This window comes from Pogoniulus pusillus, chromosome 34 (assembly GCF_015220805.1).
Source record: "Pogoniulus pusillus isolate bPogPus1 chromosome 34, bPogPus1.pri, whole genome shotgun sequence".
Classification (NCBI taxonomy): Eukaryota; Metazoa; Chordata; class Aves; order Piciformes; family Lybiidae; genus Pogoniulus; species Pogoniulus pusillus.
This window is the reverse complement of record NC_087297.1, coordinates 13,591,155-13,608,230: the sequence shown is the minus strand read 5'-3', so window position 1 is coordinate 13,608,230 and position 17,076 is coordinate 13,591,155. Positions and strand designations below refer to the sequence as shown.

Here is a 17,076-nt window from a genome sequence, read left to right as displayed (position 1 = left end):
TTTCCATGACAGAAAGGACTGAGTTTCAGCCTTCAAAGGAATGGTTATCATCCCCAGCTGAAGTACAGCCAGAGCTGGTCACAGCAAGAAGCATTCCCCTCGGATGAAACATCTCCTTGCGTGTTGTGAGAGGACCAGGCCCTGGGCAGGCATCTTGCGGAGCTCAGCCGAAGAGGAGCTTACCTACGGGAGAAGCTTCAGCCTCTGCTCATCTCTATTTAAAGTGCTGGGTTTGGGCTTCTTCTCTCTTTGTTCTGGGGGTTTGTGCTGTTGGGCTTTCTTTTTGAAAGCCACTGCTGCTCGTTGCCTCAAGTAGGCTCTGTCAGATCCACTTTGACACCCATCTGAACACAACTGGTGTTGTGACTGTCTTCAGTGGCTCTGCGTTGCAGAGAGCAGCTGCTGAGAGCTTTTTGTAATGAGTGGGGCTTGCTTAAGGTGCCACAACTCAACCACCCAAAAAGAAAGCTCCCAGGTATTGCTCAGGCCAAGCAGATTTGATGCAGTAAGTGATATTTTTCAAAGCAGCCTGCAAGTATTTTTTAGCACAGCATCCTTCAGAAGGGAAGAAATCATTTTCCACCTGTGGAAAAGTGGGGCAGGAATGGAAGAACACAGTGAGAAGCTGCACAGGTAGAATCCAGGCTCAAACTGGAATTTGAACTCCTACCTCCCAAATCCTCTTGCCTCACCACAGCACTGCAAGATGCAATCCCAAGCACAACTCCAGGCTGAGTGGGGAATGGCTGAGAGCAGCCCTGAGGAACAGGACTTGGGGGTCTGGGATGAGGAAAAGCTCAACAGGAGCCTGCAGGGTGAGTGCAGCCCAGGCACAACCCTGTGCTGGCTGCAGCAAGAGCAGTGTGGGCACAGGGCAAGGGAGAGGATTCTGCCCCTTGGCTCTGCTCTCCTCACACCCCACCTGCAGTCCTGTGTGCAGTTCTGCAGCCCCCAGCACAAGCAGGACATGGAAGTGTTGGAGCCAGTGCAGAGGAGGCCACCAAGATGCTGAGAGGGCTGCAGCAGCTCTGCTCTGAGCACAGGCTGAGAGAGTTGGGGCTGTGCAGGCTGGAGAAGAGAAGGCTTGGAGGAGACCTTGGAGTGGCCTTGCAGGATCTGAAGGGGGCTCCAGGAGGGCTGGGGAGGGACTATTGAGAAGGTCTGGGAAGGGTAGGAGGAGGAGGAATGGGTTTGGAGTGGCAGAGGGGAGATTGAAAGTGGATGTTAGGAAAGGGTTCTTTGCAGTGAGGGTGGTGAGACACTGGCACAGGTTGCCCAGGGAAGTTGTAGCTGCTCCCTCCCTGAAGATGTCCAAGGCCAGGTTGGATGAGGTCTTGAGTGACCTGTTCTAGTGGGAGGTGTCCCTGCCTCTGGCAGAGGTTTGGAACTGGCTGAGCTTTGAGGTCCCTTCCAACCTAAACCATTCTGTGATTTTCCTACTTCCAGTCCCCTAGCCCAGGCTTAGCAGGGCTTTGGGGGACTTCTGATGTTGATCCACTTGGGAAATTCTCTTTTTGACCTTCTCTGAGGGGTGGGGAAAGCATCCTGGAGCACCACTGTTGCGGGGGACAGGCACTGGGCAAGCCCCAGAGTAGACTTCATGGTAGATGGGAACTGGATTTGGGGTTGAATTCCGTCAGTGGCACAGGAATGTGCTGTGCAGCTTCCCTCAGCCCAGCTGCACGTTCGAAGGGTACAGCTGGCACTGATGCCAAGCCAGCCTGGCTCTCCAGTTCATCCCCAGACAACCTGCTGCTCGGGGACCTGGTGTCAGGATGACTTACCCTGCTGTGCTTGCTATGCCCTGGGAGACCAAAAGAACTCCTGCTCCCAAGAGATTCCATCAGAGGTGTGGGTTTAAAAGTCTGCTTAAAGCCAGGTGGGTTTGGCTCCTTCCCTGTGAGAGGGCTGGTCCTGGCAGGAGCTGTTTAGCTCCAGAGGGTGTAGGTCGCTGTGCCTGCTGCACTGATTACCCAGGCAGGTCCTGGGCTGTCTGCTTGGGCTGCAGACCTGGGAAAGGCTGCTGCAGATCCAAGCTTTAGGTTCAGGAGTGTGGAACTTAAAGCTTTCTAGACTGAAATGGTTGTTAGGAATACTTACCAAGTAACCTGGTAGAAAAGCAGATTCCTTAAGCAGACTGCATCTGTTTTGTTACTCTCTAAAGCCCAAGCCCTAGCTTAGGAAGCTGCATGCAAAGAGAAGTGAGATTTAATTTTGGGAGAACCTCCAAGTTTATCAGGGATTTGGTACTTTGCATTTCTCCTAAGGTGGAAATGCCAATCACTTGGGTATTTGAGGCTGGATGGTAGGAAATATCTCTTCTCTGAAAGGGTTCTCAGACACTGGAATGGTCTGCCTAAGGCAGTGCTGGAGTCACCACCCCTGGAGGTGTTTGAAAGTGGCACTTAGGGATGTGGTAGCAGTAGAGTGTCTGAGGCTGGACTGGGTGATCATGAAGGTCCCTTCCAGCCAAAGATACTCTGTGACTGTGCAGGAGTTAACTGTAATTTACTGAGGAAAAAAGGATGGATTTGTAGGGACAATTCCCATATCCTACCACAGAAGTGTAATTCAGTGTAATGGACTTCAGGAGGAAAGGATGAAGCTGCTGCTGTGGTTTGCAGCCTGCCTATGCCATGGAATATCAAATGGTGCCTGAGGTGACAGAGTTGCACAGGTGCTCACCCAGAGCAGTCGGCGAGCTGTGGGCTGCAGTTCAGTGGGAGCTCTCCCAGAGGAAGGCAGGGAAAGGAATCATTTATATTCTGGATAGACACAAGTAGGCACTGTACAGGAGCCTGTGAAATGCAGACATCACTGCTCAGTGCTTGAGAGTGCAGTGCAGGAGCATAATGGCTGCTGGGCTGGCATCTCTCTGAAGGTTACTGCCCTGCACAGGTCCTCCTCCTCATGCAGGAGCACTGATGCCTCTAGCTGGGGGAAGGAAATGAGGCCACAGCTCGGCAAGAAAGTGAAACTGGGGAAAGTGGGCAGGAGAATGGCTGTAGGTGGAAATAGCTGTGTGCTTGTGGAAGCAGAAGCCATCTGTCTGATGGTCTGAGAAGGAGAAGCAGTCAGGAACATGAAGCAGAAAGTGAAACCATGAAGCAGTGGCCCTTGCTGAAGAAAAAATGAAAGGCTAGAGGAAGGCTTGGAAATATCAACTAAGGAACCCTCCCCATTTCAGTCTGAGCTCTCTGAAGTGACACAGGCTTGTGTCAAGGGAATGTCTGATCCCACTTGCCACCAGCTTTTCCTCCTGGAGGGAAAAAACCCACAGGATGGTGAAAGTCTGTGAAGGTAAACAATAATTTTCCTTCTTTAAATACTTCTTTCCTGGCTGAATCATAGAATCAAGCAGGTTGGAAGAGAGCTCCAAGCTCAGCCAGCCCAACCTAGCACCCAGCCCTGCCCAACCAACCAGACCATGGCACTAAGTGCCCCAGCCAGCCTTGGCTTCAACACCTCCAGGGACAGCGACTCCACCACCTCCCTGGGCAGCCCATTCCAATGCCAATCACTCTCTCTGCCAACAACTTCCTAACAACATCCAGCCTAGACCTGCCCTGCCACAGCTTGAGGCTGTTGCTGGGTGCCTGGCAGCAGAGCCCAACCCCACCTGGCTACAGCCTCCCTGCAGGCAGCTGCAGGCAGCAATGAGCTCTGCCCTGAGCCTCCTCTGCTGCAGGCTGCACACCCCCAGCTCCCTCAGCCTCTCCTCACAGGGCTGTGCTCCAGGCCCCTCCCCAGCCTTGCTGCCCTGCTCTGGACACCTTCCAGCACCTCAACATCTCTCTGGAGTTGAGGAGCCCAGAACTGGACACAGCACTCAAGGTGTGTCCTGAGCAGTGCTGAGCACAGGGCAGAAGTTCTCACTTGCTTACCTTGCTGTAGCTATTTGGTGTTTGTGAACTCCATAGAATGGTTTTGGTTGGCAAAGGCCTTTAAGTTCAATCATTCTCTAGGTCCACCAAGGGCTGGTGCTAAACCATGTCCCTCAGCACCACATCTCTGCCTCTTTAAACACCTTCAGGAATGGGTTTTCAACCACCCCTTTCAGCCAAGAAGTTTCTTCTATCATCCAACTCAAAACTCCCCTGGGGCAGCTCGAGGCCATTTCCTCTCATCCTGTCTCCCTCCCTGCACAGTGGTGTGGTCTGAGCAGGAGATGCTGTTGCTCTGGCTAAACCACTGACTCCTGCACCTGGTCATGGATTCTCTGAGCTCCTCCAGCACTTGCAGAGTGTTACTCAAACTAGGAAGGAATTTTCTGCACTAAAATGTGACCAGGTGCACTCCAGCACGGATCTGTGGCATTGATCTAAAGCATTGATTAATTGCAGCCCAGAAAGGGATGAGTAAGAAAGAAGAAATGATTGTGCAAGAGCAGAGTCAGCACCGTGGGAACCACTCTCAGCTCCAGCCTCAGCCACCAGGGTGTAGAAATGCTGTGACTCAGCCATGTTATTCAAATCACATTTCAGGCCTCCAGGAGCTTTTCCTCCTTGAAACCAGATTTGTTCTCTGCCTCTCTTCTCGGTGTCAGTGTGAACACACAAAGAAGTGTTTGGCACTTGGGTCTATCTCCACCCTTTGCCACTACATCCGATTTCAGTTGATAATTACCTTGTGGTCTCTTGCTAATGAGCTTCCTGACTCTCAGTGTTGCTACTTGCAGAATCACAGAAACACTCAGGCTGGCAAAGCCCCTCAGGATCACCAAGTCCAACCTAGAACCCTGCTCTACAAGATTCACCTTAAACCATAGCCCCAAGCACCACAGCCAAACCACCCTGAAACACATCCAGGGTGAGTGACTCCACCACCTCCCTGGGCAGCTCATTCCAATGCCAATCACTCTCTCTGACAACAACTTCCTAACAACATCCAGCCTAGACCTCCCCTGGCACAACTTGAGGCTGTGTCCCCTCGTTCTGATGCTGGCTGCCTGGCAGCAGAGCCCAACCCCACCTGGCTACAGCCTCCCTGCAGGGAGCTGCAGGCAGCAAAGAGCTCTGCCCTGAGCCTCCTCTGCTGCAGGCTGCACACCCCCAGCTCCCTCAGCCTCTCCTCACAGGGCTGTGCTCCAGGCCCCTCCCCAGCCTTGCTGCCCTTCTCTGAACACCTTCCAGCACCTCGACATCTCTCTTGAGTGGAGAAGCCCAGAACTGCTTTCAGGCTGGTCTCCTCTTTAACCATTCCCCTCTATTGTTTGAGTGTACCTGCAGTACATCTTTGCCCCATTTTGCAGTGGTCTTTTCTTCCTCCTTCCTTCCTCTTTCCTTCCCCACTTCTTTTCCAGGTTGTGCTGTCGCTATTCCCTGTTCCAGAGAGAGGCAAACTCTCCAGATGTTGTTTACCCACTCACACCTGCCACTTAATGAGTTAATGCATGATATTTGTTTTCATAGGAGTATAAACACTCTTCACTTGCCCCAAATATTTGTTGCTAGCAAAGGCTGTGCTATTCCCAAGGCAAATAATACTGAATTATGGCAGCACAAAATAGAGCCTACCTTTTGAGGGTTACAAAGCCAGCTGTTAGAAAGCAGTTCCATAACTGGAGTTCTTTAATGGTGGTAAATGGGATGGTGCCAGTCCCTTTTCAGTGGTGTCCTGTGACAGGGCACTGGGCAATGGGTACAAACAGGAAGGTCTGCCTCAACGTGAGGAGAAACTTCTTTGCTGAGAGGTGCAGGAGCCCTGGGTGGCTCTGGCCAGCCTGATCTAGGGTAGGGTGTCCCTGCCCATGGCAGAGGGGTTGGAACTAGATGATCCTTGTGGTCCCTTCCAATCCTGACTGATTCTGTGATTCTGTGGATCAGGCTGCCCAGAGAGGTTGTGGAGTCTCCTTCTCTGGAGACTTTGCAAACCCATCTGGGTGTGCTCCTGTGTGACCTGCTTTGGCAGGGTGGTTGGGAGGTCCCTTCCAATCCCTACCATTCTGTGCTCTGAAGTGCAAGGGCAGATGCTGGGACTTCTCGCCCCTCTCAGGGTGGCTCTCTCGGAGCTCAGGCTGATCAGCCCTGATCGACAGAGGAGGTCACAGCAGAGAGGCTGCATTCCAAAAGCACTCAGTGCAGATCGATCTGTTCCCAAAGCAGAGAACACAACGTGAGAATCAAATGTACTGGACTCACATCCAGAGATTGGGGAGGTTTGGAGCCTTTCTGTCCTACGCTTAAATCGTTGCGCTTCCCTTTGCCTGGATTCCAGCAGGAAGGGAGACAGGCAGCAGAGAACAAAAAGGCTTTTAGTTCCCTTGCCCTGAATTCAGCCTGGTCTCTATTAGCTCAGAGCTTCCCTTGCAGAGAAAACAGCTGCTGAGCTGAGAGTTGGAAGCAGACCCAGTTCCAGTGGCATCTTCAGGGAATTGAGCTCCAAAGGTCCAGCAGGTCAGCAGAGTGTACAAAACCTCTCTTCTTGTGAGGCTTCTAACCTAAATAAATTGGGACAGATTCTCTTTGACACAAAGGTTAATTCACTGACCCCTTCTCAAAGTCTGATGCCACTGCTGTCTCTCAAAAGCCACTAAAATGTTAGCAGGGATGTTTTTCCTCCCTGGTGCTCACACAAACCCACAGATTGCTTCTGCTGAAACACTTTGAAGGCAAGAATGGACTTGCAGTGAGTAGCTGCAGTGGTTACAGCAGAGCACAGCTAAAACTGGTTGAAAGCAGCCTTAGAATAGGGCTGGGCAACCAGGAAAATGAAGGCCTGATCTTGCTGTTGCTTATAACACATCTCAGTGGTGTTTCAGTGCTGGAGAATCTGCTCCTGTCTCCTTGTGCACATGACTCCTGCTCAGGAGAACAGGCATTTGTCCATGTGCTGCATATAGCAAACCCAGGCTGTGCTGTGTAACATGGGAGTACAGATTGCAGTATATACTGCTCAGAGTTTATTTTCAGCCTTCTTGCATTTTCATAAGAGCAGAAAAAAAGAGAGATCTATATCATCTTACAACATTGGCAGTGGGAACCATACACACAGTATGCATTTTGAACTGTAGCATATGTACAGAGTGTGCACAATTTAAACAGGAGAAATGGAGCTGAGCATCTATGCATCAATCCAGGCTTACTCCCAGCCTATTAGGAACCTCTCAGCAATCTTTGGTGGCTTCCAGTTGAAAAGCCCTCAAAGTTTATTGTAGCAATTCTCCATCTCTCCTCCCAGTCCCACATATCTATGTAGTTGTACATTCCTTCACCTCTCTGCAGCCTGCACTTGTTTCTAAGCAGAGAAACTGCACTTGAAGACATCTGCCAAGGACCCAATTCTGCTGTCATGGGACAGCTCTGCCCTAGTGAGGCCATATCTGGAATACTGGGTCCAGTTCTGGGCTGTCCAGCTGAGGAGACAGGGAAAGCTGGAGAGAGATCACTGCAGGCTATGAAGATGCTGATGGGATAGGAGCGTCCCGGTGAGGAGCAAAGGCTGGGAGCCCTGGGGCTGTTGAGCCTGGAGAAGAGCAGCCCCAGTGGGAATCTCCTCAGTGCTCAGCAAAAGCCAAGGCATGGGGAGCAAGAGGATGGTGCCAGACTCTTCTCAAGTGGTGCTCGATGACAGCCCAAGGGGCGGTGGGCACAAACTGGAACCCAGCAGGTTCTGCCTGAATAGGAAGAGAGAATTCCTTGGTGTGAGGCTGCTGGAGGCCTGGAGCAGGCTGCCCAGAGAGGTTGTGGAGTCTTCTTCTCTGCAGAGCTTCCAACCCTCCCTGGGCATTGTGCTCCTGGGCAGGCTGCTGTGGGTGCCCTGCTTTAGCAGGGGGTTGGACTGGATGATCTCCAGAGGTCTCTTCCAACCACGCCACGCTGGGATTCTAAGATTCTGTGGACACAGATGTATCCAGCTGGAGAGTAATGCTGTCCTTTTCTGAGTCTAACATTTGCATTGCATTCCTCCTCCTCCTCATTTATGACCACCCTGCAATGAGAGCTCCATAAAGATCTCACAGCAGCTCAAAACTGAAAATCCCTCCAAATCTTACAAGAGCTTGGACCTCCTGATAATGAAATGGCCTCTTTTCTGCTACAGCTATGCTAAAGGGAGTGTTCAGCCTCACCTTCTGTCCCCAGCCAGCTGAGATGCCAATCTGTATGGACTCCTCTGTACTGGTTTTGTCTACATCATGTGGAAGCACCACTCAGCTGCATCTGCACCAAGGTTGTTCCTGTGGTACATAAGACACCAAACTTCTGCAGGTTTGGGCTTCTAACTGATTGAGATCCCTTACTAGGTGAGGAGAAATGAATCCATCCTCTTAGCCTGGAGAAGAGGAGGCTCAGGGCAGAGCTCACTGCTGCCTGCAGCTCCCTGCAGGGAGGCTGTAGCCAGGTGGGGTTGGGCTCTGCTGCCAGGCAGCCAGCAACAGAAGAAGGGGAGACAGCCTCAAGCTGTGCCAGGGGAGGTCTAGGCTGGATGTTGTTAGGAAGTTGTTGTCAGAGAGAGTGATTGGCACTGGAATGGGCTGCGCAGGGAGGTGGTGGAGTGGCCGTGGCAGGAGTTGTTGAAGCCAAGCCTGGCTGGGGCACTTAGTGCCATGGTCTGGTTGGTTGGCCAGGGCTGGGTGCTAGGTTGGGCTGGATGAGCTTGGAGCTCTCTTCCACCCTACTTGGTTCTATGATTCTGATTCTTGGGCTTGTGAAAGGATTGCCAGGAGCAGACAGCACTTGAGGGTACTTAGAACCTGTATTTTAAACCAAGTCTTGCCCACAGTGGGTTTCAGGCTGTGCTGGTGTGGGTTTCCATCTGCAGTTGGTCTGAGGGAGTAAAAGACAAGCAGTGTAAACATAAGTAGTGTAGCACTCTGCATGCCCTCTGCTGAAAGTACAGCGATCCTCTGGGGGGTTGATATTCCAGGTGGGGTAAGGGGCTGTTGTAGCTGCCAGAGCTGTTTGGTTGCATGTGAACACTTATCATGCTGAAGTGAAACACTACATTTTCACAGCAGAGGTCACTTGTGAAATGAGTCATCTTTCACACCATGGACTGGCTTACAGCACGAAGCTTTTCAGCTCTCAATTACTGTTTTTCCAGGAATGAACAGCAGTAGTAGCCAAGAAACCCCTCGGGATTCCCAAGCTGGGGGTTTCAAATACAATTCCCTGAAAAAAGCCCTACAAAGCTGTGAGCAAAACCTTTGCTTCTCCTGCTTTCCCCTCTGTTGTGTTGTGCAAGAGCAGTGGCTGAGGTTTTGATCTCAAGAGGGGGCAGCCGATGGCTTAAAGCAGAAGTGACCAGACTGAGACATTCCAGCCTGCTACACATTAATCATGTTCTCTGATGAGCCCACTGGTACTTGGGACGTTTGAGGAAGCAGACACACAGCACTGCCAGCTTCAAACCCTCGGCTCTGAGTCACACCTCCGAAAACTGATGAGATCTGCTAAAGTCAGGCAGGGCTTTTTAGCTATTTGGGTGTTTTATCTCCTGGGGTAGATTTGAGTCTCTACGATTCAGAGAAAGCAGACAGCAGGACAGCTGAGAGAAACGAGCCTTGTACAACCTGTTCCCAAGATGGAAGGAAGGTATAAACCACCAAACATTGTGAAACACTTGACTGAAAACACTGCGGGGAGCCAAGAGTGAGTTAGGTGTGCGAACATCTGTCTGACAGCCTTCAGCCGACCTGCAAACCCAGCAAACGAAGCCGTTCCATGCCAGCTTCTTGTGTGAATTGGCACTGAAGGGTGTTTGGGAGGGTACCTTGCATCAGGTGGTGGCAGGGCTGAAAGGTAACATTGCTGCCGCTCTGGGATTTGGTTCTTTTTGCTTCAGGACCTCTGCCTCGCTCCACTCCATCCTGCTCCCTCAAGCTGGGGCTGCTCCCGTGACCTGTTTTTGGTTTCTTACCTTCTTCTCTCTTGTCCCTCTCTGTGCCATAGGGGTTGACATAGTGGGAGGACTGGTCCTGGCTTCATCTCATGCCAAGCTCCGCTACCCTTTCCTCATTTACCCTGCTTCGGGTTAAGTTTTTTTGCGGGGGAAGAGTCTCGTCTTGCTTTTCAAGCAGGCGACACACATGGGATGTTTGTAGCAGGGTCAAAGGGCTGCCGGAGTCATCGCTGTCCCGGCTCAGCATCGTTTCCACCGAGCGGGAACAGGCAACCCCCGCGGGGTCACCAAGCCCCGGGACACACACCCCACACACGTCCCCCCTCGCCCCCAAGCCCGATCTGCATCCTGGGACCTTTCCTCCGGACCGGAGCCCTTTCCCGCAAGCCCAGGGCCGGGGCTTCCCCCGCGGGCGGGGGCGGGCGCGACCCTCCCCACGCCGGGCGCTCCCCGGGGAGGAGTCGGCCGGGTCGCACCGGGCCCGCTCGCCAAGGCCGGCTCCCATCAGCCAAACCCAGCCCCCTGGGCTCGGGGGTGGGCGGGGAGGACCGGTCGGTCGGCCGGTCGGTCGGGCTCTTCTCCTGCAGCCGAGCGGGAGGACGGGCGAAACTTTGCAGCGAGGCAGCGGCGACAGCCGGCGGCATGGGCCCCGACGCGCTGCAGCTCGGCACCTACGGCGGGGCGGCCGCCGCCGCCCTGCTCCTCTGGGCCGTCTGCCTGCTCTGCAGGAGGAAAAGGTACGGGGGCGGCGGCGGCGGACGGGCTCTGCGGGGGGCGGCCGCCGCATTCCTTCACGGCCGCGCCGGGGGCCGCCGGAGCGGCGAGGCGGGAGCTGCGCATTGGGCCGCGCTGCCCGCGCCCGGCCCCTCCGCGCCGGGAAGCCCTATCAGCGCCCGCGCAGCCGCCGCGGGGCCCGGGATGGCGGCCCCGGCCCCCGGGGAGAGAGGGCCGGCGGGGCCCGGCGCCGAGGGGCTGCGGAGGCGCCGCCGCTGCCTGCCCCTCGCCCACCCTTCTCCAGGTGCGGTGCCGGCAGCACCCCGCAGCTTGGGCTCTTTCCTGCCGTGGCTCCGTGCGTGGCAGCCCGTCCCGCAAGACGGCGGGGACACGGAGCACTCAGCGCGGCCCCCGGCAGCTCGGCCTGGCTGTGTGTGACCCCTGGGCTTGCTTTAAAAGAGAGGGGGGAGCGGAGGGACTGTTCTGCGCCGCGGGTAGCAAAAGAGAGCCTGTTTGCAGCTGACAGCCCTCCCGCGGGGTCCCCGGGGCGCTGGCCTTGCCCCCGAGGCCAGGGGCACAAGCGCCGCTGCTGGGTTGCAACACCGACCCTCCCCTGGCAGGTTTCCCGGTGATGAGCAGATGTAGCAGCCCCTGGGACTGGAGTCGTGACCGCGCCAGTGGTTTGTGTTAGTGTCTTCCATGCTGCTACCTTTAGTTTCCTTCAACTTGACCACCTCGAGCGTCACAGAAGATTCTTTGTATTTTGGGGTGCTTTAAGTAGCAGCCGTAGGGTTTCTGGGGGCAAAGGCACTGCTATGTTGCTGGACAATGTTGGTTTCTCTACGTGTTGACGCCTCCCAGATTATTTTTCGCTGGCGTTGCCAATCCTTGATGCTCTTCAGTGCCTGTTCCACCGCTGGCGAATAAGATGTGTCTAAAGACTTGGTGCAGGAGGAGCGACAAAGAGGAGGGATCCATTTCCCCTGTGTTGTTTGCTTGGGTTTGTAATTTGCATAATGAAATGCATAGCAAACATTCAGTCTAGTTCTAAATGGTAATCAGTTACTTTCCCTAATCATCAGAAGTTAGCTTTGGAAGGTGTAGATGTACAAATGTCTTGGCGGGGGGGGCTGGACTGATGATCTCCAGAAGTCCCTTCCAACCCCTACCATTCCATGAAATGCAGAGCAGAAATTGCAGTACTGGCCTCTGGGAATGGAGGTAGGGAGTCTGGTTGGGTTTAGAGCAGTGACCCTAACTTTGGGACATCCACTGAAGCAATCAAATAACAGAGAAGACATTCTGCGTTTGATTCCAGAAGGCATCTGGCCGCTGATTGTAACCAGGGATGGACTATTTCCAAGAGGTCTGGTTTGGAACCATTATTAATGTGATTTAGAGTTGAAGAGCCCAGTCCAGCCCTTCAGTGGAAGATGCCCATCCTGGTGTTTGAGCTGGGACATCCCAGGAGGCAAACTACTTGACAGAGTAGCTTAGGATGTGGCTTCGTGTTTCAACTGCTCACTCCCTTTCCCTCACTCTGTTGGTTGTCTGACCCTCATGAGCAGGTTCTGGGAGTGAAATGATTTATTTTCCTGCAAGTTTGGCTCCTTAAAGGAGATCAGCACAGAAACCACAAGGAAAGCAGTGGGGACGTGGTCAGGCCAAATGGGATAGGGTGTCAGTTTAGAGCTTGAAGCTGTTCTGGCTCGGGCAGGCTATAGAAGTCATTTGCAGCAGGTGCAGTGGTGTGGTAAAGGCTGAATTGTTTCAAACTGGAAATGCTTGTAAAGCTTTCACCCAGACATGAGTCAGGAGAAAGGATCAAAGAGCCCATTTGGAGGAGTTATTCTGTGCAGTTTTCTCTTAAAGTCAGCTCTTTACAGTCCAGAGCAAAATTGTTTGGCCACCTGTGCCACCAGAATTATATGATGCAGGAGAGCTCAGCAAGAAGGCTGTCTTGCCCCCCAAATACCCCCAAACTCCTGGGTGATTGATAAACTACTGCTGTGCTGCTCCACACAGAGGTGTGCAAAGCATTGGTGTGGGAGCCAGTGGAAATACAAAGTGGAAGTCTCATCAGGCTCTGTGTTGTAGAGCCCTCAGCATGAGGTGCTGGTGTCAAAGTGCTCTCCTGCCCCAGTAAGATGTGCAATCAATGCTTGGGTTTGGTTGTTTTGTTGTTGGTTCGTTTTAGCATCAAGGAAGAAAGGAAATGTTGCCTGCTCTTGAGAGATGCCTGGCAGCAGCCTGACTTCTTCAGCAGCTCTTTTCATGGAGTCATACAATCATAGAGCTGCTTTGGTTGGAAAAGACCTGTAAGATCACAGAGTCCAACCAATCAACTCAGCATCACCACGGCCACTAAACCATGTCCCCAGGTGCCTTGTGTGTGCTTTGCCCACATGTTTCTTGAGCACCTCTAGGGATGGTGACTCCACTACCTCTATGGGCAGCCTGTTCCAATGCCTGACCACTCTTTCCATAAAGAAATTGTTCCTGATCTCCCGACTAAACCGCCCCTGACACATTTTCAGGCCATTTCAGGCCAGTCTAAACCTTCCCTGACACAGTTTCAGGCCATTTTGAATCTGCAGCAGGAGAAGCTGTACAAAGGGCGCAGTGGATGAGAAAAACAATGGCCACAAAGCTTAGCTGATGCTCCTCAGAGATGGTGCAAGTCTGTGATCTCCCCTGGTTGATCTGACCCTTATCTGTTTATCCACCCCCATGTGTCCTCCACATGCCACTTTCATCTTTCCCTTCCTCCTCTTTGAAACTAAGCAGCCCAGCAGCAGGGGTTACTGGCCTTGGGAATCCACAGAAAGCCATCTGGCAACCTGTTGACACAGGGCCAGTTGGCAAATGATTGGGTCAATAAATGCCAAAGTCAAGGTTGTGCCTTGTCACGAGTCGTGGCTCATACCCACTGGGGCAAAACCAGGGTGAGTTCTGGTTGTGGAGAGCTTACCTGTGCTAGGGAGGTTTTGCTGCTCCACCTGTGTTTGGGCAGGAAGGAATGTGTTGTGCCAGTGTTGGCTGGCTGCAGCAGTGTGCAAACGCTGCGTCAGAGGATTGTTGTGTTTAAGGTACCACAAAACTTCACCACAACTATCAAATTGAGCATCTTAACCACAGCCACGTGCGGGTTCCATCAGCACAGCCAGCAGGAGTCAGCTGAGTTTATAAATGCAGAGTCTCAGTAAATAAACCCTTGCTGCCAGGTGTTAACTTGCACTCCAGAGCTGGATAGGTTTGCTTTGCTGGATGATGCTTCTGTCCTCCCGGGCTGAGCTAAAGCACAGCCACCCACATGGCTCTGAAAGGACCACATCCAGGGCTGCACTGAGGGTTTGTCCATCCCAGAGAAGAAAATTCCCCAAATCCAGCCCTCATCCTCCTTAAACAGATCAGAGAATCAGAGACACACAGAATGGTTTGGCTTGGAAGGGACTTTTAAAGCTCATCTGGTCCAACCCTTCTGCAGTCAGCAGGGACATCTGCAACCAGAGCAGGTTGCTCAGAGCCCCAAACAACCTGACCTGGAATGGTTCCAGGGCTGGGGCATCTCCCACCTCTCTGGGTCACCTGAGCCATCACCTCACCACCCTCACACTGCAGATTTCTTCCTTCTGTCTAATCTCAGTCTCTCTCTTTAGCTTTACACCATCCCCCCAGCCGCTCATGTCACAACAGGCCCTGCTCAAAGGCCTGACCCCAGCTTTCTGATCATCCCTTTTAAGCACTGAAAGGTCACCAGGAGGTCTTCCTGGAGACTTCTCTTCTGAACAACCCCAACTCTCAGCCTGTCCTTAATAGCAGAGGACTTCCAGCCCTCTGACCGTTTTTGTGGCCTCTTCTGGCCATGTCCTGCTGAGGCTGGTGGCTGCAGAGCTGCATGGGGCAGGGTTTGCCTTTCTTGGTGCGAGCAGCTCTGCTGCTTCTCCAGCTGCGTGCTCGCTGCTGGGTGCTGGATGGATTGGTGCTGTAGTGCGGCTGGGATCTGCCGTGGTGAGATTTCAGGGTGAGTGCAGCACAGGTTTTCTTATGAAAGTGTTTAGCTCTATTCTTTGGAGACAGCAAAGGGAGGAAAAGGAGTTTCCTTCAGTATAAACCTTTATCGTTTGAGTGCTGGTGGCAGTAATAACACAAAGGAAACTAATTGGAGGCTTTGCCAGGTTTTGTATCACAGATGGTGAAGAAACAGAAGTAGAACAAAAGTTTCCTTAATCACAGGCAAATTTTGAGTCAAACTCCAGTGTCAGCTGAGGCTTGGTGCCTTCTGCATGCCACAGAAAGATCTTGCTGGGTAAGGAAGAAAAGCCTGTCTGGGCTGTTGGCTGGGGAATGTGTGTTCTCCAGAGAGAGCTTCCTTTGTGCCTCCTCACAGAAGTATCTCTCCTAAGGCAAAGCCTGATGACTTCCCAGCCTGGAGATTGAGCAGATTATTCTCTTTTGTCTCCATAAAATGCCTAAGTCAGCCCCAGCTTTATGTTGTTGTGTTGCTGTTGTTTTCTAAGTGCTTTCCCTCTAGCTGTGTACAGTCTCAGCAGTGGGAGCTGTCAGGCAAAGCTAACTCCTGCTCATCTTCCAGCAGAGATGAAGGGCAAGGGCCCCCAGATGAAGAGGAGTTGGCTCCTAGGGATGTGCATTCCACCTTTCCTCACTGAAACTGGTGCTTGGGTTTGGGTTCCAGCGTTTATTGCATCTCCATGACCGAGGATAATCCCCAGCTGTAGCCAACAGTTTGTGGCCAAGGCTGGGATGCTCTGAGCCTCCCTCCTTGCTGGGCAGACCTTGAAAAAGAGGAAGAGGTTCAGGCTGACCACAAATTAAAGCCACCAGCTTTGAGGGTGGGGACAGGGGGAGGGAAGCAGAACAAAGATTGTTGTGTGCATATATATCCAGCTGAACTGGGTGTCCTGAGCTCTGCAGGCACAGTCCCAGCCTGCACACTGCTGAGCCATGGTTGGTTGAAACAACCAGCAGAGGTTTATGTCTGCTTGGAGAGTTAACTCTTGTCCTGTGTGAGCTGCAACAACAAAGGGATTTGTTAAAGTCATTCCTTCTGCAACTCTAGGTTGGGATTTTAATTGTTGTGAGTGGGCTTCACAGTCAAGGTTGCTTGTGAAGAAGTGATAGGATGAGAGGGAATGGATTTGAGCTTAAGGAGGGCAGATTTAGACTGGAGGTGAGGAAGAAATTCTTGACAGAGAGGCTGGGGAGACACTGGCACAGGTTGCCCAGGGAGGTTGTGAACAAAGATCACTTTCTGTGATTCTGTGCTGCAGCTGCACAACCTCCCTGGAGGTGTTCAGAACCAGGTTGGATGAGGCCTTGAGCAGCCTGGGCTGGTGGGAGGTGTCCTTGCTGATACTGGGGGGCTGGAGCTGGATGATTCAAGCTTCCTTCCAACCCAAACCGTTCTCTGAATCTGTGCCCTAATGTATTTTTTTCTGAGCAGTTTCTAACGCATCAGAGCAAGGCATTAACCCCCCTTAAACAGTACAACTGCAGGTTACAGCCAGTGTCAGAGCAATTAGTTGATAAACATCTCAGGAAAGGTTTTGGTCTGGCCCGAGCTAAGGAATTAGCCTTCCTGAAGCTTTCTTTCAGAGTCTTCTCTTTCGCTGTAACCTCTAAAACGCTTCCACTCTACAATTGCTTTCATCTGAGAGACTTTGCCAAAAATTGGCACTCTTGAACCCAGATAGATATTGTTGAGAAGGATATAGATCTCATCTTTGCCTTCAAGAACATCCTCTCCTTCTCTGTGACAAGCTGTGAGCTTGCTAACAGCTCTCTTACCGAGCGAATTGTAGTTCACAAGATGTCATCAGCCTGTCTTTTTCACCACTCCTGCTAATTTAGGCAATATGTTAAGGTAGTTTGCTGTTGGAGGGAACATCAGGAAGGACAGATAGAAGGAAACCAGAGAAATCCTTTCTCTCCCTTCTTACCTTGGCTTTCTGCAGAGCCCTTTTTCTCCATCCTTTTGCTTGGAGCTGTAGGGAGTGGATGCATTTTCATGGCCTCCTTCTGTTTAATGTCCACTCCTGTTGCACTCTGAAAAGATTAGGGCTGAAGACTGGAAGTGTGCAAGGCAGGGAAGTGCCAGTTCTGATCCCTGAGTAGCCTTAACAAACCTTTCTTCCTCACCATCACACTTGGGGCTTCTGTCAGTCCTTCACTACTGTGCCTGGTGGTGGTAGCAGCTTATTTCTCTGCTTGCTTCTGCTGGTAAGAGCTTAGTGAAGGTCCAAGAGAGCAAGATGGGCAAGAGGTGGTTCATGGTGGACAAGATTTGGGGTTCTGGAGAGCAGTGAGGTTGTGAGTCCTGCACAACTGAATGTCTCAAGAGAGATTTTCCTTTGCTGTATTTTAATGCTGCTGCTCAGCCTTCTGCTCGTGGTCTGTGTGTGCTGCACACCTTGGGTTCTGCTTCCTACCAAGGCTTTGAAGATGGCACTGAAGGTGAGACCTCCCTTAGCAGATGAAGAACTCCCCCAGTAATCTATGATT

General features: G+C 52.3%; 1 protein-coding gene across 5 annotated transcripts in view; it reads left to right on the top strand.

Annotated features, from left to right (window-relative positions):
• The window catches only part of LOC135189795 (cytochrome P450 7B1), a 138,431-nt gene that overhangs the window by 17,188 nt on the left and 104,167 nt on the right, over nucleotides 1-17,076 (top strand). For 4 of the 5 annotated variants that reach the window (XR_010308310.1, XM_064170516.1, XM_064170515.1 and 1 more), the window contains exon 1: nucleotides 10,329-10,577. The exons of the other annotated variant lie outside the window; for it this stretch is intronic. Coding sequence is in view for 3 of the 4 variants with exons in the window: in XM_064170516.1 (XP_064026586.1) it covers nucleotides 10,483-10,577 (95 nt within the window). In the remaining variant the exon portion in view is untranslated. Of the gene's footprint in view, nucleotides 1-10,328; nucleotides 10,578-17,076 lie in introns of those variants that run through there. 5 annotated transcript variants of the gene reach the window in all.